We start from the raw sequence: 24,881 nt of genomic DNA, 5'->3' as shown, positions 1-24,881 counted from the left end.
CAAAAACTTAAAATTTTTAAATAATTTGTCTAATACCAAAGTTTTAATTCTGTTGTTAGAATGTTAGCAGGGTTTATTCTGTGTAGCATAATTGGATATGAATATTTCTTCAGTTTGACTATAAGCATACTGATTTAGAATGCTTATTAGGTAAAGTTGGTGAGGCTTATTCATAAATAGGAAACATTTGTCTGTTCTCCAATTTGGACAGTGGGGTTGAGCAAAAACGAGAACACAAGATGAATAGGAATATGGAGGTATGCATCCCAAATTAAGATCACTGAATACTTTGTACAGCTATAATGTCTCTTGCTTGTTGTAGGTTTGCCTTTTCTAACCCTTTTCTTGTAATCCGTTTGTTCCTTCTCTCCATCAGTTTGTTCCTTCTGACTTCATTAATTTGTCTGGTTCAAAAACTCCAGAACCATCACTTCTCTGCCTGAAGCTTCCAGCAGTCTCCTTTTATTCAGTGAGTTTTTCCACATTAAGTTTGACTACTGGCAGTAGTTTCCACAGTGAGCTGAGGCTGTACTTCAGGAGTATCATTTACAAAGACATGCATCTGGAGCATTTCTCCCCAGGCCTCCACTGTAAATTGGCTTTGTTTCCAAGTCGGACTATCCCGGTAAACAAATGTTAAGTAAAATAAATTTTGGAGTCTATTTTTGTAACAAACCATTATTCTGCTATCTTGCCATTATTGATTGACCTCATGAGCCAGACATGGGCAAATTTCAATATTGCCTATTTTTTTTCTTCTGAAAGGGCCAAAGATTTGGTGGGATCTTCATGGCCAGTAAATTTGAGTAAAAATAACTAATCACGCTGTGTTAGGTTCCTTGTAGTTTTGTCTGCCCTCAGCATCACCCCCCCCCCCCCCATACACTTTATGTAAGAGGAACACAGACTGCAATGGAATGGTCATGTTGCGGTTTGCATTTGAAATGTGAGGTGAATCACTGTGTATGTTCATCATTAATCACTGCTGGAGTGTAAGCTAAGTTACAAGAATTGTATCCTGCCTAGGATGAAACAGCCAGATGTTATGTGATCCTATCTCGCCTACATTCTGACTGATGGGGTTCGGAGCCGATCCCTCTGCTCCGACTCGGCAAGCTTATGCTATAGAGCGAGGCCTCTAATTGGCTGAGCTATCTTTATCCCAGGATGCACCACCACTCATCCCCCAGATCTCGTTTGCCGCTATCAAGCTTAGACGTGGTCTCAACATTGGCTGGGCTAAGTACTAGTTATTAGGCTTTTCCTGTCTCAAATTTCTTTTCCTTGAACCCAAAAGCTGTTTTAACAGCTGTTGTTGATATATTGTTATTATATTTGTGTGTTTGGCGAATTCGTGTGACTAATTTCGTGAAATCTTTAGTCGGGGAAGGTTTCCCGTTTTAGTTAGAGGGGCCTTCCCCTGTTACTTTACTGTTTGTGTAATTTCTTGGGTCAAGTTCCCGTTTAAATTAGAGGGTCTTGACTCCCTCTATCTATCTTTTACCTTTTTTCTGTCAGTATACTGTTTGCTGTTAGTGTTTAAAAAAAAAAATAAATAAAAAATAAAGTAATTTATATATATAATTTTTGTTAAAGTTGTATTCAACTGTCTTTGACTAAAGGCTTAGTGTGTTTTCGCAGTTGTGGGTTCTTTGGCAGCAGTTATGTCGAAAGAACACAAACCCTCTGCATTTAAGAAATGCACGAGGTGTGGTTTCAAAATGTCCATAACGGACAACCACGCCTCGTGCGTCTATTGCTTAGGTGCTAAGCATTTGCAAGAGTCGTGCAGTGTGTGCCACGCGTTCTCTTCAAGAGTCCTCCAGGAGAGGAAAAACAAATTAATCCTCAAGGGATTAATCAAGCCTTCTTTTGAAGAGGCGTTGTCTTCCTCTCAGTCTCCTTCTAAAAAGAAGAAAGCATCGGCTCCGACCAGTCAGTCGGAACCGACTGCTAAAAAATCCAAGCAGACTTCTCCATCGGCTCCACGGACTTCGGAGCCGAGGTCAGAACGGTCTGCCTCGATGCCTCCAGCCTCGACCCCTCTGGTTTCGGAGCCGAGGTCTGGGGCATCGAGAGGCGGGTCACCCTCATCGGCTCCACTGATATTGGAGCCGATCAGGGTTACCAGCTCAGACTCTTCCCCCTCTGAGCCGAAGTCCTTATCGGCACCGAGGGAAGTTTCTTTGAAATCTTCCTCGGAGCTGATAGTTGAGTCTTTTCGGAGCCGGTCCCCGAGCCCTTCGGAGCCGATGGAGAAATCTGTTTGGGCCCGATCGGTATCCTCTAGGTCATCCAAGATGTCCGATTCGGACATCGACAGGGTGCTCCTTCGACTCTTCCAGTCTCCGGTGTTCCAAAAGCTAGTTTCGGCTCCAGCCCATTTGGCTTCGGAGCCGATGGTCCACTCTCCTGCTGTGGTTCCTCCTCCAACAGCTTCGGCACCGTTGGAGCCGGTGCTGGTGGAACCTGTGGAGGTGTTAGGGTCGGGCCCAACCCTTGCTCCAACTCCGGCTCTTGGGTCGGAGTTCAGTACACGGACTTCTTCCTTCGGCCCTGGGGGGGAGGCTTCGGGATTGATGCTCTCGGTCCCAAGTCTCCCTCTTGGTGCGTTGGCGGCGGGGGTACCGTTCACTGTCGTGGCCATGGAGGTGGGACCCTCCCAGGATTCTGGTGGTCCCGCCTTCAGGGCTATGAGGAGCGCTTTAGCCAAATCTTCCTTGGCTACCTCCATGGTTTCCCCAGCTACCTCCCTGCATACGGAGACTGGGTCGTTGGCAGTCCCCCTGTCTTTAGACAGCAGAGCCCCAGGGCCTCAGGTTACCCCCACTGGGGTTTCTCCCCCTCCTGGAGGTCCTTCTGAAGCCTCTTCAGAAGAACCCCCCAGGAAAAGGTCGTGCAAGAGGAAGCACGTTGACTCCCCTGATGAGTCTTTGACATCCGACACCGATCTCGATGATGCAGAGGGGGTCCCCTAAGTCGTCCTCTGAGGATGTCTCCTTTGCGGACATCCTGGAAGCCCTAAAACAGCGAGGCGGCTGGCAGTCCAAACCTCCTTCTGCTGATGAGTCAGTGTTCCTGAAGGCCTTCGGGGCTCAGCCCTCCGCCTCCTGGGCGTCTCCGCCCTTCGAGCTCCTGGATTTGATCTGTCGAAGGGCGTGGGAACACCCAGACTCTGTGGAACCGGTGCCTGCTCGTCCGAACAAATTTCTCTCGGCCCCCCCCCCCGATAGAGAGTTCCTTACTAAAGGTGTGGCTGTAGATGCTTTGGTTGTGGCATCTGCTACCCAGCAAGATGTAGCAGAGGCTTCTACGTCCGTCCATCCTCCTAATAAGGAGTCTAGGAGCATGGATCGGTACGAAAGCACCCTTAGTTCAGCGGCCTTTACACTAAGGTCCTTGAACTACCTGATGCACTTTACCAGATTTCAGAGGGATCTGATTAAGGAGCTATCAGATACCCTCTTGGGTAACCTGCCTGAGGAGCTGGCCCAGACGGTTGGCTCTCAGCTAGCTACAATGTCGTCCATTTCGAACTCGTCCATGAGGCTCATTTCGTATGCGGCCGAAGGGGCGAGTAGAGCGGCGGGTACAGGCATTGCTCTATGGAGACAAGCCTGGCTCCGCCTGTGTCATTTTGCGGAGGCCTTTAAGTCTTCATTTGCCGACGCCCCCTTTGATGGGTCCTCCCTGTTTGGACCCAAGGTAAAAGACACACTTAACCCGCTGTGAACAGGAGGGTAAGACTCTGACTGCCGTAGGGGCACGATTTTCCACTCCCTTTCGGCCTTATCCCAAGGCTAAAAGAGGAGGGAAAATGTGGTTCCGTAGATCTCAGAAGCCTTACTCCTCTCAGCAGGAAAGTTCCCCTTCCAGAGGCAGAGGAGGGGGAAATTCATCTGGAAGACGCCATCCCAGAGGCGGCAGAGGCCCTCGCAACACTGGAGACCGCGAGTCCTTTCGTGGCTCTTCAGCCTTTCATAGTCCCTGAGGGATTGCCCGGCTGTGCTGCTCCGGAGCCAGTCGGGGGTCGTTTCTCGAAGCACCTGAAGGCCTGGGAAGGGATCACTCAGGACCGATGGGTGCTTCGGATTATAGCCGGAGGTTACTCCATCCCATTCTCTCACCCCAGTCCAAAAAAATCCCGGACCCGCCACCCAGTCAACGGGATACCACAGCCTCAGAAGTTTCAAAGCTACTGCAAAAAGGAGTCATCCAACCGGTCCCCGCAGACCAGATCGGATTAGGGACTTACTCAAGATTCTTTTTGGTGCCAAAAAAGACCGGGGACTTGAGGCCCATTTTGGACCTCAGCATCCTAAACCGTTCAGTCAGAAAGTCCAAGTTCCGAATGGTCGCTCTACAAACCATTCTCCCATTGCTGGAGAAGGGTGTTTGGATGTGCTCCATAGATCTCAAGGACGCGTATTATCATATCAAGATACATCAAGCGTCCAGGAGACATCTGCGCTTCAGCCTAGGAGGCAGTCATTTTCAGTTCCGTGCGCTGCCCTTTGGTCTCACCACAGCCCCCAGGGTGTTCACCAAGTGTTTGGCATTAGTGACTGCTCACCTGAGAAGTCTAGGATTCCAGGTGTTTCCGTACCTAGACGATTGGCTCCAAACTGCCACCTCCAAGCATCTACTTCTGCGGAGCCTACAAGCCACTATATCACTGGGCAATTCCCTTGGAATCACCTTCAATTGGCCAAAGTCTGTGTTGCGGCCATCTCAAAGAATAAGATTCATAGGGGTAGAGATAGACTCAAACCAAATGCGGGTCTATCTACCTACAGACAGAATTCAAACCATACAAAATCAAGTTCGAGCCTTACTTCCCAGGTCCAAAGCCCCAGCCAGAATGGTCATGCAGCTATTGGGGTCCATGTCTGCCACGGTTCTTCTAGTCCCCTTGGCAAGGTTGCACATGAGAATCCTCCAGTGGCTTCTTTCAACTCAGTGGTCCTTTCAGGAACTCCCTCTCAATCACCTCATATGGATCACGGAATCTTGCAAACGGGACCTTCGCTGGTGGCTAGTGCCCTCCAATTTGGATCAGGGACGACCCTTTGTTCTTCCGGCGGCCACTTTGACCACGGACGCCTCCCAGATGGGGTGGGGGGGGGGCATTCCCTGGGCAGGTCAGTCCAAGGCAAATGGCACCCGGAAGAGACTCTTCTTCATATCAACATCCTAGAAATGAGGGCAGTACTCCTGTCCCTTCAAGCCCTTCACGATTATCTCCCTCAGGGCGTAATTGCTGTTCACTCAGACAACATGTCAGTTGTCTGGTACCTGAACAAACAGGGAGGGACCAGATCCTATCCTCTTTGCAGAGAAGCCATGAGAGTTTGGGAATGGGCAGTCTCGACCAAACGCTTCCTAGTGGCTACTCACATACCGGGCAAGTCCAATGTCATAGCCGACAGATTGAGCAGAACCATCCTCTCTCCTCACGAATGGTCTCTGAATATGACAGTGGCAAGTCAGATGTTCAGCGAATGGGGAGTTTGTGTTGCGACCTCTTCGCGACTCCTCTGAATGCGAAGTGCAAACAATTTTTCTCCCTAACCCCGGCTCCGGGGAAGAGCCCCATGGACGCATTAGTCCATCCTTGACCCACCGGCTTGCTTTATGCCTTCCCTCCAGTTCCTCTCCTCCCCAGGGTGATTCAAAAGGCATCTCTTAGGGAGCAAAATGATCTTAATTGCTCCTTACTGGCCTCGTCAAGTGTGGTTCCCCTATCTCCGGAAACATGCTCTGGAAGGTCCATGGTTCCTGGACCAGGTCCCAGACCTACTGGTTCACCAGTCGGGACTGTTTCACCAGTCCCTACACACCTTGAAATTGACAGCTTGGCTCCTCCTCTTCCGACATTAGTCAGAACTCATACACTGGATCCAGATGTTGTGCACATATTATCTTCAGCCCATAAGTCTGCTACGAAAAAACTGTATTCGAGCAAATGGAAAAGGTTTGCTATTTGGGCTCAACTCCGGGGCCTGGACCCCATTTCTATTCCCGTGGCAGAAGTACTAAAATTTCTGACCTCTCTTTTCAATCAAGGCTCGTCAGTTTCTACCATCCTAATTTTCACGAATCCATAGACCCACCTTTAATGAGCAACAGATTGTGTAAGACCTTCTTGAAAGGTGCTGCTCTATTAAGACCTCCGATTTCTCATCCTGCACCTCCATGGGATCTCGATATAGTGTTACGTGCCTTGACATCTTTCCCCTTTGAACCGGCAGCTACCTGTGATCTAAAGTTTCTATCACGGAATACAGCCTTTCTGGTGGCGATTACTTCAGCCAGAAGGGTTTCAGAGCTTCAAGCTTTGTCAGTGAAACCCCCGTACTTGGTTTTTCATACAGACAGAGTATCCCTCAGACCAAATCCTTCTTTTGTTCCTAAAGTTTGTTCTACTTTATGCTTAAAACAATCGTTAGAGCTTCCAGTTTTTTTCCCAAAATACTCTAACAAGGCGGAGTTTATATTCCACACACTAGATGTCCACAGACAGTTACGTTTTTATTTAGATAGGACCAAACAAACAAGGAAAACAGATCAGTTGTTTGTATCCTTTGCAGAAAATAAATTGGGCAACGCTGTCACAAAGGTCACTATTGCCAAATGGATCAGGGACTGTATTACTCAAGCTTATATTTATTCTAACAAAGAGCTTACCACCTCTGTTAAGGCTCATTCTACAAGGGCTATGGCTACTTCGGTAGCATTTCTTTCTAAGCTTGCTATTGGTGACATTTGTGCTGCGGCTACATGGTCTTCCCTGCACACCTTCATTTCCCACTACAAATTAGATGTGGCATCTAGAGGACGAGCTTCATTTGGTTCCACAGTGCTCAGGAGTGTTTTCCAATGAGCCACCCGGGATTTAGGTGTTAGGGACGCTGTCCCATCAGTCAGAATGTAGGCGAGATAGGATCACATAACATCATTTAGTTATGTACTCACCATAACTTCAGATGTTTGGGATCCATCTCGCCTACATTCCTAATAACCCACCCTCCTTCCCCCTTCCTTGGAGATCAGAGGATATCAGAAGGTCCGAATCCTGTTTCATCTTGAAACATCTAACAATGTTATATAACCAAGTTGTGCATGTGTGCATGAATGCGGACAAACAAGATCTGGGGGATGAGTGGTGGTGCATCCTGGGATAAAGATAGCTCAGCCAATTAGAGGCCTCACTCTATAGCATAAGCGTGCCGAGTTGGAGCCGAGGGATCGGCTCCGAACCCCATCAGTCAGAATGTAGGCGAGATGGATCCCAAACATCTGAAGTTATGGTGAGTACATAACTAAAAGTTTCTAAAGCTTAAGGACACCTTCCTTGTGCAAAGACCGTTGACAGCTGTAACAGAGCCTGGGAAGATCCACTGTCTGTGCACAAAGCTTTTCAGAGCTTTCCTGCCACCAAAGAGTGCTCCTTTTTCAGCCTTTTGATTATCAGTGTTTGGATAGCATTTCTATATTGCTGGGCAAGTAAGTTCCTTTCGGGGGGGGGGGGGTGACTTCCACAGTTAATTTTGACTGAAACATTATTATTTATTTTTTTTACTTGATTTCTGCTAGAAATTTTATTATTATTTGGACTGCACTGACTTTTCTGTGAGTTTAAAAACTGGTGTTCTTTTAGTGTAACCTTTGTTTAATATTTACTGTTAACATGGAAAACAGTGTTACTGATGGCTCTGATCTGCAAGAAGCGTGTCAAACTTGCAAGCTGTTGTGGTAGGTCAGTCATATTCCATTTTCCACAAAGATGGGGTTTCTTTCAGCACTAATCCCCCTTTTATGTGTAAAGTGGTATCCATATTTACTTTGAGCCAATCTTTCCATCTCCTTGTCTTCCTTACAGAAATTAAAAATGAGGGAGGGTCCATGGACAGCTCCAGTACTGTCTTGACATCACTAAAACCTTCAGAAATTCTTATTCATTTCTTATGAAGTTGATAAAAAATGACAATCTGTGTCAAAGCAGACAGTGTATAAATGGTTCTATGCCCTTTCCTTTTGTTATTCCCACCATAAAAAGTCCTTTCCTGGCAGGGTAAATAAAAGCAAATAGGGCTGGACTTGAAGAATTCTAGAGGCAACAACAGAGTCCTCTTTTATATATTTTTACAAAGCACTACAAATTAGACTCCTTTCCCAGGCCTAGAAAAGGCTTTGATAGTTCCATTCTCCATGGGCTTCTAGACACTAATTCTTCCTCTTCCCAAACTTTATAAGCTGCTGTAGTTGTGTCTTTCTGCTTTTCCCAGTTAGGGGTCGCCACAACGGAACTCTGGTCCGCAAATGATTGGCAGTTGATTTTTACGTGCCGATTTACCAGCCCTGACGCACAACCTTCAACAAAGGTATGCCCATTCACACATGTCTCCACGCAGAAGACGCTCTAGCTGAGAATAGAACCGGACAGCGTCTTACTGTGAGGCGACGAGTACTATACCCATATAGCCAAGGCTACGGCAGCAGTAATCTAATGGCAAACATAGTACAGTTGTATAAGTAAACTTGCCATAATAATACATGTTCGAATAGATCACTGCTGCAGTAGCTGCTGCTTCCCTCCATCCCCCTGATATTTGTGTAATTTTTGTTGCTAGGGTATGGACATTGATGATTTACCTAGCATTGTACTCCCAGGGCTCTAGCCCCTTTCAGTTAGCATAAATTCTTTGAAGGGCTTGCACACAGACTGCTGTTTTTTTTTCCAGCTCTGCTTGAACTGTCAGAGATCTGGGCTCGAAGTGCCCTTCAGCTTTGGAAGCTGGACGGCTGTTATATCCTAGGCAGATTGTAACCCACATAGCTTATGCTACTGCAGCAGTGATCTTTTCAAACACTTATGTTAAGTTTACTGTACTTTTTGTCACACTGACCCTGCATTACTTTTTTTCATACATTTTGTGCAGTTTTGGGACATGATTATTGATGGAAAAGTAATTTTATTTTTGTGCGTATGTTGTAAAATTCAATGAATGCTCATTAGATTAGCCAGTAATGTGTTCTCCATTTACATTTTTTAATGGTTAATGCTTATCTACATTTCAGGTCCTGTTTGCATTGCAAAAAGATAACAGAGAAACAGAAAAAGGAAGTCCTTCACTCAGGCGCTGATAGCTTCAAAAGCCATGATATTTGAAGAATGACTCATTGACTGCTACAACAGCAAAACAAATTTGGATGCTACTGTAAATTAACTTTTTTTTTTTGCGCAGTTAAGTCTTAACATCGAGGCTGGCCTTAAAATATTTAAAAGTAAACTTTGGTTTTAGCCTTAAACCTGGAACTGTTTTTGTGAATTAGTACATGCAGTTGTACACTTAATAGCACTTTTTTGCACAAAATTAACAAGTTTTGAGTATGATTTTAACCTAATTTGCTGTCCGCTCCTTATTGATTCCTTGTGTTTGCATGGGTTATTGCTGGTTGCTTCTCTTTCCTCCCACATCCCAAAGATGCGTTAGGTGAATTTATGATCCTCTAAAATGTCCATTGGGGGGGGGGGGGGTGTATTTGTGTATCATGTGGCAGGCTAGCAGCCTATCCAGGATTAGTCTTTCTGCCTTGTGTCCACGGAGTGTATTAGTTGTATATTAGGGATTATATTACAGAAAATTTTCGTTTCTTTAAAATTGTTTTGCTAATGTTGGTGGGATGCAGTGTTTGTAATATGAAACTTGTTTTCTCTTTCCCGTAGTATTTCAGATTTGGATTGTTCCAGACTTTGGCATATTTTGCATTCCAAATTAATATGCAAGTGTGAAGTCGTCATTGCCACATACATAAAAATCTGCTGTAACTGTTTACATTTTCAGTGGTTATTAATGTTTCAAATTTCTAAAGTAAGATGCATTCTGACATAGTAGTTTCCCACAGCTGCTGGTGACCTGTTTCATTGTGTTCAAGGTGCATGTGTTTTTAGTTTTATTTACATGACACCTCAGTGTACGCAATTAACCAAAGAATGTGTCATATTTGAGTTAAGTGACTAAACTGCAAAAATGAAAAATCCCAAAGTGGCACAGACAAGTGCAAGTGTGATTGGCCAAGAGGCAGTTTGTATTATTCCTAAGTGCACCTTGTGTGTATGCATATATATCTGCAGTGTTTTGTACTTTAAACGTTCATTATAGTTTGTAAATATGGTTCTCAATGTAAAGAAAATAAGTGCAAGTAATAGTATGAAAGCTAAGGGTTTGTTTGGATGCCCCACTAAGTGAAGGAGTGCTCTCTTTCAAAGCTAAGTGGACTTGTATATATGGTGTGTTAAGAATAGATTAACAAAGTTGGCAGATGTTGATATTAAGAGCTGATGCCAGCGTTCACTTTTTTATTAAACTGTCATTAGCAGTCTTCATTAGCAGGAAAATTTTAAGCATACAAGTTCATAGTTTGGGTCTGTTACATAGATTTACTTCCTTTTGTTTTTGACCGGTCAGTTTTCCTGTGCTTTAGTCAATTGTTACAATAGATGCCTTTGTACAGGCATTTTGATACTTCTAAGAGAATCTAGTGAATCTGATTTATTCTGTTATCTATTACAGTAAAGGGAAAAAGAGGAACAGAGTAAATGAAAATACATCCATTAAGTTTCCTCATGTACTCTTGAAATTATGGAAGATTTGTAAACTGCACTTTTTAAAGGGTCTGATTTCCCTCCATCCATATTCAGTGCACTGTGTGTGCAGGGGGTGGGCTTGTGTGTTTGCGTGGGCATGTGGGGGAGTGTCTTTGACCCCTGGTTGTAACATGTTAAGAGCAGATGCTCTTCCAATTCTAGTACTTATTCCAAGATTCCAAGGAAGCCAAGATGAGTAGTAGTCCTTATAAATCTGTTCAAGATTGTTAACCCCCTAGTTTAACAAATAGAACATGCCTGGTAGAACCCCAGCATTGCATTTATGGCCACATGGCCAAATCACTTGTAATGATGCTTCTCGCTGTGAATGAGTGATGGCTATCTGTACGTCGGGCCCTCTTAAATAATTTCTAGTCAACATTATTGCATTGCTTCTGTTTTTGTTGTATTGATTTTTATTCTCCCTTAATGCAGTAATGTTCTGGGAATTGAATAATGCTGCTGCTTCAAAGCTCTGTCTGGATTGCCTTTTGTGTAGGTTGTGCATGTGCCCCATGTTACAGGCTTTAAGCGAGTGCTCAGGTTTTCAGGTAAAGACAGCATTGTAAATTGCCAGTAGTTTTGAGCATTGTGTATGTCTTCTGTAATGAACCACTGGTCCACTCAGAATTAATTCCTTGCTTTGCACCCTTCGCTTGCTTTGATAAGTTCCTGCACCCCGAGACCCTAAATTAGGATAAAAACCGCTATTGGGGAATGAGCAAATGGATCTTTCTCCACTGAATTCATCTGTTTTACCTGTAGTCCCTATAGTGTTTGGTACAGTTTTATGGAGCATTCTGAAATTCTGTACCTGAAAAAGCTGCTGCAATACTGCTGCTTTACTGTAGCTGATACTTCTTACTGCTTCCCTTTGTGAACATTAGGTGTAATAGGTGGTATTCCTGTGGGAATAGAGCCCTTTTGGTCTAGTTCATTATGGTAGGGAGGGAGAAGATTCCCCAGGAAGTCTACACATCCTGAAAGACAAAATTAAATTCAGTATTTCAGCCTCAAACAAATACTCAAAACAGTAACTTGCACCTCCTTGCAGATGGACAGTATGGAGAGTTTGTTCCTTTCTTGCTATTTACCTTATCTTCCCCGTACAAGAAAACATCTTTCTGGAGGACAAAAATTTAACCTGTATGCATAGTTTGAAAGGAATTTCAACAGACTGATGGGTGAAGAGTGTTTTGTAGTCTTGCTGCAAGATGGTCTGTCAGTGTCCTATTGTCAGCAAGTTCTGAAGGCTTTAGTCAGTCGTAAAACGGATCCTGCCCAGTGCACAGCCGAGTGCTCCTCTAGGCGTTTCTGCAGTTACCTCCTATTGCGTCTCTAGCCATCAAATATTGCTTGTTCATATTTGCATTAATTTCAGAAACCTACAGGGTATCAGAATATTTCATCTTGAAACATACATGATGGCAAATACAATCATGTTGATATTTGACCTCTGTCAATGACTATTTGTTAGAACTGTAGGGTGATGACTTCATGTTTTAAAGGCTCAAGCCACACCCACTCAAGAGCTGTATGGTTTCTGTCTTCCTACAAGGTTACATAGTATTAGTTCTAGTTCTTCTTGAGGCTGGATAGGGATTATATGTGAAAATGTCTCAGAATATTTTATTTAATAAACCTCAAGATTCAGTGGCATAAGACATGACTATCCTGTGTTTTATATATTCCAGCTGCCGTAACTCACAGGTTTTGTTAGTAGCCTAGACCTGTTTAGAACAATCCTTTTTGTACACTTCCTTTGTTAACTCTGGCTGACTCGTACGTCTGGCCAGTATACCAAAGTCTAAATGCTACCGCAAGTCATGTGCGACAGTGCACATCACTCAGCTTATGTGGGTATAAAGTGGATGTCAGCACGTACCTACATCAGAACTTTTCTGCTGCCTGTCCGACTGCCAGCTCCAGTCATTACTTGCTGGAGAACTTGCTTTTGTACTTCAGATAAGTACCCTGTAGGGGGGTTTCTTTTCCTTTTGGCTACTGTGTTTTCTTCTTGAGTACATGTCACCTAGGTAGGGCATTTGTCAGTGTGGAAGGCAGATTCCACATAGACTCCCAAAAGCTTTGCTTATTTTGCTTAGGCCCAGACCATGGTCACATGTCCTGCCATATCTTTAAGGCCTTTGTTCCTAAAACCCTCTGTAGCTGCCTAGCGTCCCTTGAGTTATATTGGGAGAATCAGTGCCTTAAGCGCTTAGCTCAAGACGTGGAAGCAACATCGGGCCCTACAGAAGAGCCACAACTCAAGAAGGCCAACAAGCCTCTGCCTGATCCCACAGCTGCTCCCTCTAAGGCCTCTTTAATGTCTTCATGGCTCTCTGGCAGATATCACCACCTTGTTTTTTAGCATAGGCCCTTTCTCCTTCTACCCCTTTGAAGAGGCTTGCAGAAGAGGTGTCTTCTGAAGAAGATTATTCATCAGAGGATGAATCTCTTGCCCGTTTTACTCAAATTGCCTGGATGAATCTCTTGCCCGTTTTACTCAAATTGCCTGGATGAATCTCTTGCCCGTTTTACTCAAATTGCCTGGATGAATCTCTTGCCCGTTCTTCTCAAATTGCCTGGATGAATCTCTTGCCCGTTCTACTCAAATTGCCTGTCATCTGGATTACGCTTCCCCGGAGGAGGAGGAATCTAATGGTACATGTTCTGCTGGGGAGGATATTTCCTTTGGAGAGACCATTTTGAAGGATGATGATGACTCTGTGGGATTGCTGCCAGGTTTCTGAGATTCAAAAGGGGTACTGTGACCTCCTACAGACGGAATCCCCTAATCCTTCAGCCATCCCTCCAGTCCTGCTGTCCTTCTTGGATGCCCTCACTGTAGCTTCCAAGTGCCCAGATTCCCAGCCTCCAGCCCCCAAGTGCCCTGACAGATTTTACAAGGTGTTTGAGGGTGCCAAGTTCCTTTTTAAGATGCCCTCTGCTGAGACAGCTACTGCATCAGTGTCAGCAGATAAAGCTTCCAAAATTTTCCCCTCCACCTCCCTGCTTTTCTGTGATAAGGAAATTAAGGTTATGGAGAGAAAAGTGTATACTTCTGCAGCTTTGGCCATTAGAACAATGAATTATCAGACTCACATGGCCAAATATTCCCTGGCTCTTTTGGCGAATGCAGTGAAACTCTTGTCAGAGCTTCCAGACTCTCCCAACAAAGCCAAGCTCTCCAGCATTCTAAGACACTCCAAATGCAGTTATAATGCAGTGGAGGCTTTGGCTAGGGCTGCAGCTACGGGGTCTCTCCTGAGAACGTATTCATGGTTTAGATTACAGACCTTGTTGGATGATAAAGCTAAACTCATGGATGCTCCTCTGGGCAACAAAGCCTTATTTGCACTGAAGTTACTGAGCTTTTTAAAACTCTTAAGAAAAAGTGGAGGGAACTCCAGGATTTAAAACACGTTTGTGTCTCCTGTTCCTGCTTCCACAAACTATCCAGCTAGAACCTCCTTTGTTAGGAAGGCAACTTAATCTCTCCCACCAAAGTGTAAAAGGGGTGCTAGGAGATGGGCTTCTAAGTCTGCTTACTCCACACCCTCTCAGAAACTGCCTTTTCAGGCCAAACCTGGTAGCCTGTGACTACCAGGTCCCAGACTCCTCTACCCCCCTTTCTCTCTGCCTCTTTCCCTCCCAGCTTGAAAACAGATAACCTATGACTCTTGGGTCCTTTCCATCCATCAACCAAGGTTACTTCATGGTATGGGAAACCCGTCCTACCTTCAAGGGAATCCCACAACACCCACAGAATCAAATGGAATTCTTTCCACTAGTCCTCTCTTCTCTTTCAAAGGGTACTATCTAGGAGGTGCCACCCAGTCAAAGGAGAAAAGGATTTTACTCCAGGTTTCTGGTCCCAAGAAAGGATAGCCTTTGACAGCCCATCCTACTCATGTCCCATTTAAACAACTTTCTGAAAGTTCCCACATTTTGCATGCTGACCATTCCTACTCTACTCTCTCTGATTTGTTCACCAGGCCTTCATGGTGTCACTGGATGTAAAAGATGCCCACCTTTACATCCCCATTCACCAACTGTTCAGAAGATTCCTTTGCTTTTCACTTTTCTGTGGCTTCCTCTCATTTTCAGTTTTGTGCTTTGCCCTTTTGTCTGTCTACAGCACCGAGGGTATTCATAAAATGTTTAGTCCTTGTTATAGCCCACTGCAGAATCAGTCTGCAAGGCATACAGATATTTCCATACTTAGACAGCTAGTTCCTCCAGACTCCATCACTAGCAATACTCATAGGCAATCTTTCCTACACAGTCTCTCTTCTGAAAGGGCTAGGATTCACCATCAACCTCCAAAAGTCTTCCCTGACCCCATCCCAGCATGATGTCTTCCTGGGGTATAGGATCCTGACCAGTGCAATGATAGCTTGCTTAACCACAGAAATGATCCAGTCTCTCGTTTCATATTTCCAGGACCTAATACTACTTCAATCCCTGACTGCCGGGGAGTTCTGCACCTGCTGGGGTTCATGGCTTCAACTGTTCTAGCATTTCCCTTTAGCAGGCTACACATGAGGAAATTTCAGTGGTTCCTGAGAACAGTTTTAAAGCAGCACTCTCATCCTCTGAAATTTGTTGTCCCCCCTCCTACCCTGTTTGACAAAGGAGTTAGAGTGGTGGATTTTCCAGGTCACCTAAAATCTAAGCCTGCCCCTTCAACCACTTCCCACCCACCCAGGATCTGTACACAGATGCTTCAGACACAGGATGAGGTGCCATTCTAGGAAACTGGAAGGTCAGGGATGTGTGGTCCCCTCCTCAGACAAAAGAACGTAATGTAAATGAAATGAGAGCTTTGATTTTTGCCCTCAAAATCTTCAAGTCCAGGATTTCACCAAGTGTCCTAAGGTGGTTTACAGACAATCACCACAGTCCTCTGGTACATCAACAAGCAAGGAAGGACAAAGTCCTGTATCCTCTGCAGACTGGCATTACATGCCTGGGAGATAGACTAGCAGAGTCTGATTTCACTCCAGGCTGTTTACATTCCTTCAGCTCAGAATCTGATGGCGGACTCTCTAAACAGGTCCATGACTCAATCCCACAAGTGGGTGTTGAACATGGTTGTGTTTTTGGACCTTGTCCATCAATGGGGTATCCCTCAGATCTTTTTGCCTCCCCCCATGAACAGATAGCTTCCCAAGTATTGGCCAAGATTCCACATCCTGGGCCATGGATGGTGGACACTGTCTTTTCCATGGAAGAGGATGTTTCTGTATGCATTCCCCCTTCCCACTCATTCAGAAGGTTCTGCTGAAAATTCAGTGGGAACAACCAGAAATCTTGCTGGTGACCCCCTTTTTGCCAAGACAGGATTGGTTCCCACTTGTACTATTAAGGGGCAATCACCACAAGTTACCCCCTAAGGATGAACTTACTCACACAGGACAAGGGAACTCTAGTACTTCCAGAAATGTCGACCCTGACATTGACTGAGTGATAGAGGTTTGATTCCGTTTAGACACCTTTACACAGGACATGCTTCAAGTTCTGCAGGAGACCAGAAAACCCACTACTAGGAAATCCTGTTTCCAAATGGAAGAGGTTTTCCTTCTGGTACTTTAAGAAACATTTGCAACCATTGTATGTAGAGGTGCAGGTGGTTTTGTCTTGCCTGTTTGAATTGATGAAAAGTGGCTTGTCATATTCCTCAGTCAAAGCACATCTGTCTGTCTTCCATTTCAGCATGCTTACCTATACCTCCTTCCTTGGCTTCCAGGTTGGAAGTCAAATTGTTCCTAAAAGGCGTCCTTCACATTAGACCACCAAGGAAACCAGTGCCGCCTCCTTTTGCCTCTGCCAGAAGGGTTTCTGAGCTGCAAGCCCTCTTCTCCTTTCACAGTCTTTCACAGGGACAGGGTTTCTCTTTGGACTGACTCATCCTTCATGCCCAAGGTGGTAAAGGAGTTATCCCTGAATCAGACTGTCCATCTTCCTGTCTTCTTCCCTTTTCCCCAGTCCTCCAGTGAGAGGATTTTCCACACCTCCGGACATTCACAAACAACTCTGATACTATTTGTGCAAAACAAAGCCCATCCGTAAGTTTGACAGATTGTCTCCTATCACCCAAGGGCCCCGGGCCAACCTATTTCCAAGCAAACTATTTCTTGGATCTCTAAAGCCATTTCTTTCTGCTACTCAGCCAATGGAAAGGATCTGCCTTCCCCTGTAAGGGCACACACTACTAGGGCTGTGTCTTCTTCTGGGGCCTTCTTTAAAGGATTGGATACAGCTTCTATCCTGGAGGAAGCTTCCTAGTCCTCTCTTCATACCCTTCACCAAGCACTACAGATTGGATGTTCTTTCCATGTCCAGAGTAGGGTTTGCCAGAGCTGTTCTCCATGGCTTTGTGGAAAATGTTTCTGCTCCTCCTCCCATTTCCTCCTCTACATGAGATTTGGCATACTCTCTCGTTATAAATACTGCAGCATGTGAATAGAAGGACATAAAATAGTTGTGTAAAAGCTTACCATAGTCATAGATGTCCTCCTCTGTATGCTGCAGTATTGATGATCATCGTGTTACCCTGCTGCAGTCATCACACTTGGGTTATCCTGCCGTCAGGCAGTCCCGCAGTCGGCACGAATTCCAAAGTCTTGGTCCGGCGTCGGTTGCTGTCACTTCTTCCGTGACGTCAGAGTGCCACGGGTATATCAGAGGCATCTGACGCCATTTTCTTCAGTCTTTCTTGCCACGCAGTGCCCGAAGCAGAAGCTGTTCGCAAGTGCCGGTCGGCCGACACCTGAGATTTTCAAATCGAGTTTCAGTCCGAAGTCTTCAAAGCTAAGTACCCTGTTGGGGAACCTTTTCTTGCCTCAGTCCAATGTCAGAAAAAGTTAACAATTGCATTTCTTGTGGGAAGCAAATACCTCATAAGGACTTTCATTCTTTTTGTATACCTTGCCTAGGCCCATACCACAATGTCACTGGTTGTCGTTTTTGTGCTAGGTTCAATAAGCGAACTATAAAGCGCCGCTTTGATTTCGCACGACACTACTTCGGTAGAAAATTTAATTACGCTATGCCTTCGGAGCAACCGACTACTGGCATCCATAAAAAACGCAAGGATAAGGACCGGCAGCCTACATCCATGCCAGACTCAGAGGCCTCGGCTGGCCCTGTCGCCGGTTCTCTGGTTTTCAGTGAGGTGCCTGTGCAGCCCCTGGCTACCGCTGAATTGGATCCCCAGACCGCATCGGATCCCCCAGCAGAGATTTGTCGGCAGACGCAGCCATTTTCCTTAGGCCCTACCGATGACATTGCAATAGGGGAAGCCAGTGCTGCAGAAACACCTTCGGTTTCTGAAGGTGTCTTCAGACCGACTACCCTCACCATAAAATCTTATGCTAAGCTTAAGACTCCTCTAAAACCAAAAAAGTCTACACTTCAGTCTCCAGGTCAAGGCTCTATGCCTAAGAAACAAATGCTTAAAATGGCTGAAGATTTGATTTCTTTGATCTGGGGTTCCCAACCCCCCCCCCCCCCCGACAAAAGGCCTAGACAAGAGGAGGATTATGTTCCTCTGATCAGGTGTCTGCTTCCTCAGGCTCCTCTGAGGAACAGGATTACTCCTTTCCCCCTTATGAAGATTCTGATGCTGAAGACTCCATTCCCTCAGCTTCTCCCCCTGAAGACTACTCCTTTGGGGAAACCTTACACACCATGAGGGAACTTTTCTACTGGGAAGGTCAGGACTACTGTGACTCAAAGAAAAGGCTCCGAGAGTTTCTTTTACTCCCCCAGCACAGACCACTTGCTATCCCCCCAGTTTTGGACATAGTGGATGATGTCTTAGAATCTAGTCTAAATCCAGATTCTCTGCCTCCTGCTCCAGCCAAACCAGATAGATACTATAGAGTGCCTGACTCTCAAATTCCTTTACAAAAGCCCTGCTGCTGATCCAGAGACCATCTCCCAGGGTCCCAAAAGAGCTAGGGCTTCTATGGCTAAAAATCCTGTACCCTCAGAAAGGGACTCCAGAGCTCTAGATAGGTGGGGAAAGAAGGTTTACACCTCAGCTACTCTAGCTATGAGAGCACTAAATTGTCAATTTCACATGCTTAAATACCAGCAATTCCTAATGTCTCAAATAAAACAAAATATGGGCACGCACCCTCAACAGTCTGAATTCAAGGTAATGCAAGATCTGCTGCATGCAGCTGAACAGGTGGGCAAACATACTTTATAATGTGGTTTTGATGCCTTGGAAGCTTCCTCTAGAGCAGCTGTTACTGGGTCTGTTATACATAGGCATGCTTGGTTAAAGGAACAATCTCTGCCTGATCATGTTATACGTAGGCATGCTTGGTTAAAGGAACAATCTCTGCCTGATCATGTTAAAGCAAAGTTACTGGATGCACCCTTACAGCAGGATGTTTTATTTGGGGTTAAAGCAGAGGAGGTTTTAAAGAAAATGGAGGATAAGGCAAAATCTATGCAAACGGTCAAAGATTTCTTACAGGTACAGCCCCCACGCTTCAGCAGAAATTGGCCAACAAAAAATTGGTCCTTTCCAGCTTCTGACAGACCACAGAGGGGTAAATACAGGCACCCAAGGGGGCAGAGGACAAGCACAAATCCCTTACAAACCTCGCCAATGGGGCACTACAATACACAAGGGAGGAGAAGACTGGTCCCAAACCACTAGAAGGCAAACGCAATGACTCAAACCGCCAAGCAAAACCCTCTTGGCAGCTCCATTGGGAGGAAAATTAGCAGTTTTTGCAGACAAACTGGCACATCGTCACAAAGGACAAATGGGTCCTAGACATTATCTTACACGGATACAGATTCCATTTCCACACCTTGCCAAGGATAAAAGTAATGCCAAACCTGCCACAAAATCAATGGACAGAGGCACAAAAACAAATTATAGCTCTCATGGACATGAGCCATTCAACTGGTACCTACACAGGAGCAAGGCCAAGGATTTTACTCCAGGCTCTTTCTAGACCCCAGAAAGGACAATGCTTGGAGACCCATTCTGGACCTTTCAGTCTTAAACACCTTCTTGCAAGTCCCCAAATTCAAGATGCTAACACTACAGCAGCTTCTTCCCATGTTGGGCAAGAAAGCTTGGCTAGTAACGTTGGACCTCAAGGAGGCATACCTGCATGTACCTATCAGACAAAACTGCAGAAGATACCTCCGTTTCCTTGCATGTTCAACCCATTACCAATTCTCTGCACTGCCCTTTGGCTTATCTACTGCGCCCAGGGTCTTCACAAAATGCCTGGCACCAGTAATTACATACTGCAGACAGAGATGAATTCAAATAAACCCATACCTGGACGACTGTCTCATCCAAGCAGAAAGCAAGGACATTCTCTTACAACACCTGGCTTTTGTAAGACATCTAAGTTGCCTAGGGTACACAGTAAACGAAAAGAAATCAAAACTAGTGCCCTCACAAATTGACATTCCTGGGTGCCAGCTTGAATACAACGGCCCAGATGGCTTATCTGACGCCAGACAAACTGCAATTAACTCAATACTTCAGAACAGTGGCAACAAAGACCTAACTCCCTGCAAGAAAAATTCTGCAGGCCTTGGGCTTCATGGCATCTTGCATACTACTAATACCATTTGCAAAACTGCATATGAGGAAATTACAATGGTACCTAAAAAGCGTATGGACTCAACACAGCCACAGCTTGGAAACCATGATAAATCTCATTCCCTGCCCTTCAACAGGAGTTTCTGTGGTGGTCACAGGCTTGTCACCTAAACAAGGGTCAGCCTTTCACCCTACCCCCAGCCAGGCAAACTATGATAACAGATGCATCAGACTATACCTGGGGGGCACACATGGCAGGACGGTGCGTTCAAGGCTTATGGACAGCAGATCAAAGGAATCTGCACATCAATCAAAAAGAAATGCTAGCTGTACAAAATGCTCTGACAGCCTTCAAGGACCTCTTGCATCCAGGACAGTTTATCATAAGGACAGACAACACCACAGTAATGTGGTACATAAACAAGGGGGTACACACTCCTACCCTCTATGCAGGCAAGCAATGACCTTGTGGAACACAGCACTGGCTTATCAAGTTCAATTACAAGCTCAATTCCTGCCAGGGAAAAAAGAACACATTGGCAGATGACCTAAGCAGAAACATCATGGATCCCTACGAGTGGAAACTGGATCTACAAGTATTCGCAATGATAACTCAAAAATGGGGGCTCCCAGACATAGACCTGTTTGCCAGCCCTCAAAACCATCAGCTAACAAAGTTTTGCACAAGGACTTTTCACCATCAAGCTTGGAAAGTGGACGCATTCATTCAGTTGGAAAATGCTAACTGTATATGCCTTTCCTCCATTGCCCCTTCTCACAAAGGTGCTGCTGAAAGTCAGGATGGAGAGACCCCAAATGATACTCATTGCTCCAGACTGGCCACACCAGCACCTGGTACCCACTATTAAGGAATATGGCCCAGGGCCCACCATGGATTCTACCACAAATTACCCACCTGCTCACACAGCAAGACAATCAGATTCTACACAGCCAGCTCAAAACCTTAAACTTGGCTGCATGGCAAATCACCTAAGCAACCAGCCAGCTCCTCTCTCACAAGCTGTTATGGAAGTTATTCTGGAGGCCAGGAGACCCAGCACCAGGAAAGCCTACTCAGACAAATGGAAAATGTTTTGCGCCTGGAACCAAGCTAACGGCCAAAATACCCTTCAACCTGACATACCTCAGATTCCGCAATATCTAACTGAGATGTTACACAAAGGGCTTTCTTTTTCATCTATTAAAATCCATGCCTCAGCCATTTCTGCTCACTACAACACGGATCCTCCCTTATTTTCACATCCACTTTTAAGGCAGTTTCTCAGAGGGGCCAAGAACATTAGGCCTCCCAGGAGAGCACCAGCACCTACTTGGGACCAACTTTGTTCTGGAAAAAGTCACGCTACCTCCTTTTGAGCCAGCTTTCTCAGCTGACTTAGTTTACATCATGGAAGACTGCCCTGCTGCTAGCAATTACTTCAGCTAAAAGAGTTTCAGAACTTCAGGCACTAATGGCAGTAGAGCCTTTCCTCATTTTTCATCAAGACAGAGTTTCTCTACGAACTAACCCCTCCTCATTTTTCATCAAGACAGTTTCTCTATGAACTAACCCCTCCTCATTTTTCATCAAGACAGAGTTTCTCTACGAACTAACCCCTCCTTTATGCCTAAGGTGGTATCCAGTGTGGCTCTAAATCAAACCATCCATTTACCCACCTTCTTTACAAATCCACAGAACAAAGGAGAAAGACTCCTGCATTCCTTGTACATTCACAGGCAGCTACGTTACTACTTGGATAAAACTAAGGTTTTCAGAAAATCTGACCAGCTTTTTGTATCCTATGCTACAGCATCACAAGGAAAGCCTATCTCAAAACAAACAATTTCCAAATGGATAGGACATTGCATACGTTTTTGCTACACCCACCATGGAAAACCAGTTCCTGCTACCATAAGGCCCCACTCTACCAGGGCAGTAGTTACATCTACAGCCTTCCTCAGGGGGGTGCCAACCAAGGATATTCTGGAAGCTGCAACTTGGAGTTCAGTACACACCTTCACCAAACATTACCACTTTACTCTAAGACTAGAGCTGGCTTCGCTACTGCAGTTTGCAGGGCCTTCTAGCCTCCTCTAACCCTGTTTGACTCCACCACCCATCCTTAGCTTTGGGATTCTACCAAAGTGTGATGACTGCAGCAGGGGTAACACGATGAACATAGTACAGTTTTGTACCCACCATAAATGTAGATGTTCGAGTGTATACCCTGCTGCACTCCAGGATGCCCTCCCTCCATCCCCTCTAAACTAGCTGAACTTATCTCTACCACTCTATTCTATACTACCTCTGTGGTGTATTTGCTTGTGCCTAAGGTTTTTTTTTATTTTTCCATATAGCTATATGTGTGTATGTGTGTGTGTGTGTGTGTGTGTATATATATATATATATATATATATCACACACACACACAGCTATGTGTAATATATAATATATATATATGTGTAATATATATATATATATATATATATATATATATATCTTTTGCCTACCTATTAGGGGCACCTGACATCTGGGGCAAGAAAAACTGAAGAAAATGGCATCTGATGCCTCTGATAGACCCCTGGCGCTCTGACGTCAGGGAAGAAGCGACAGCAACCGACGCCGGACCAAGACTTTGGAATTCGTGCCGACTGCGGGACCGCCTGACGGCAGGATAACCCAAGTGTGATGACTGCAGCAGGGTATACACTCGAACATCTACATTTATGGTAGGTACAAAACTGTACTTTCTTTGTGTTTCACTGTTGTAGTCACCACATTTGGGTTATCTGCCTGCAGGTAGCCCTCAGCCGGCCTGAATACCAGAGTCTTGGGATTTCTGTTTCGGATGCTGTCGCTTCCATGACGTCCGGTCGTCAGGGGTATAAAACATGCAGCCCAACACCATTACATCAGTCTTTCTTGCCGTGCGGTGCCCGAAGCAGAAGCAGTTTGCAAGTGCTGGTCAGCAGACTCGTGAAATTTTCATTTTTCGAGTTTCAGACTTGCAGTCTTCTAAAAGATAAGTACCCCGTTCGGATCCTTTTTTCTTGCTCTAACCAATGTCAGAAAAATTAATTGTCTTGCCTGTGGAAAGCAAATACCTCAGATTTTCATTCTTACTGCATCACCTGTTTAGGCCCAGACCACGATGTTCCTCGCTGTCTGTTTTGTGCCTTGTTCAACGCCCAAACTATTAGTCTTTGGGCTATTTTTGTAGCTAAATTCTTTCGCGCTCTATCTCCGTACTCCGAAATGTCTTTGGTAAGCCATCCGACTACCGATCTGAAAAAACGAAAGGATAAAGACAGACCGCATAGGTCCAAGGCTGCCGACGACGCTACAGTTAAACTAGTCACCAGTCTGCCGGTACTCAATGAAGTGCTTTTGCAGCCCCTGATACCTGCTTCTACAGATTCTCAGGCCTCTACTGAGACCCATTCAGAGTCTGGTACGCCGCGAGATGCTTCTTTGACTATGAAACCTGTGGATGTCTCTACCTTGGATGAGTCCAGAGCCGCTGTGCAGGCACCGGCTTCTTAAGGTGTCTTCAGGCCTTCCGATCTTCATATTAAACAGACAACTTCCTTTCAAACCAAATTACCAAATTTCTCATGCCTAAAGTTTGCACTATGCTTAGGAAACTGACAACCAAAGTGCATTCTAAGGCCCACATGCCACAAAAACAAATGATTAGCATGGCTGAGGACCTCATTACTTTAATTAGGGGAGGTCAGCCTTCCCCCTCAAAAAGACCCAGAACTGATTTTCCTTCTGATTCTTCTGATCAGGAATCTGATTACTTTGATCCTTCTGATTTCCAAGATATACCCTTATCTACCTATGAGGAATTCTGATGCAGAGGATTCAATTCCCTCTGCTTCCCTTCCAGAGGATTTTTCCTTTGGTGAAACCCTGCACACCTTAGAGAACATCTCTGCTGGGAGAGCCAGGACTACTCCCAGTCCAAAAAGAGACTGAGAATTTTTAAGCTTGCCTCAGCACAGGCCTCTAGCTATCCCTTCTGTTCTGGAAATTGTAGATGTCTTCCTGGAATCCAGCCTTAGCCCCTGATACCTTGCCTCCAGCTCCCAGGAAACCTGACAGGTACTATAGAGTGCCAGACTCCCACAAATTCCTTTTTAGGAATCCTACTGTGGATCCAGAGACCATTTCCCAGGGCCCTAAAGGCATTAAGGCTACAACTGCCAAAAATCCTACCCCTTTGGACACTGATTCCAGGGCATTAGATAGATTGGGGGGGGGGTATACACCTCTGTTACGGAGATAGATTGGGGGGGGGGTATACACCTCTGCTACGCTTGCCATTAGGGCTTAAATTGCCAGTTTCATATGTTAAAGTATCAGCAGCATGTTATGGAGCTAATTAAACAAAACATGTTGTTTATTCCTGATTGTGCAGAACACAAAGATTTACAAGAGTTAATGCATTCTGCTAATCAAGTTGGTAAACATACTTTGCAATGTGAGTTTGATTCTTTAGACGCATCTTGCAGGGCTGCTGTCATTGGGTCTGTTCTTGGAAGACATGCTTGGCCAGATCATGTCAAAGCAAAAATTACTGGATGAACCATTGAATCAAGAGCGTCTATTTGGTAATAAAACAGAAGTCCTCAAAA

The 24,881-nt window shown here is 45.1% G+C and overlaps 1 protein-coding gene across 2 annotated transcripts in view; it reads left to right on the top strand.

The window, feature by feature from the left end:
- Positions 1 to 9,837, top strand: part of TBC1D14 (TBC1 domain family member 14) — a 773,921-nt gene extending 764,084 nt beyond the window's left edge. For both annotated transcript variants that reach the window (XM_044062828.1, XM_044062829.1), the window contains one exon: positions 9,082 to 9,837. In XM_044062828.1, coding sequence (XP_043918763.1) covers positions 9,082 to 9,147 — 66 coding nt within the window. In that variant the 3' untranslated portion in view covers positions 9,148 to 9,837. The remainder of the gene's footprint in view (positions 1 to 9,081) is intronic.
- Positions 9,838 to 24,881: the final 15,044 nt, after the last annotated feature.

The sequence above is a fragment of the Protopterus annectens genome, chromosome 2.part1 (assembly GCF_019279795.1).
Source record: "Protopterus annectens isolate FY-2018-M chromosome 2.part1, PAN1.0, whole genome shotgun sequence".
In the NCBI taxonomy this organism is placed as follows: Eukaryota; Metazoa; Chordata; order Ceratodontiformes; family Protopteridae; genus Protopterus; species Protopterus annectens.
The sequence above is the reverse complement of the archived record's forward strand: the minus strand, read 5'-3'. Positions and strand labels throughout refer to the sequence as shown.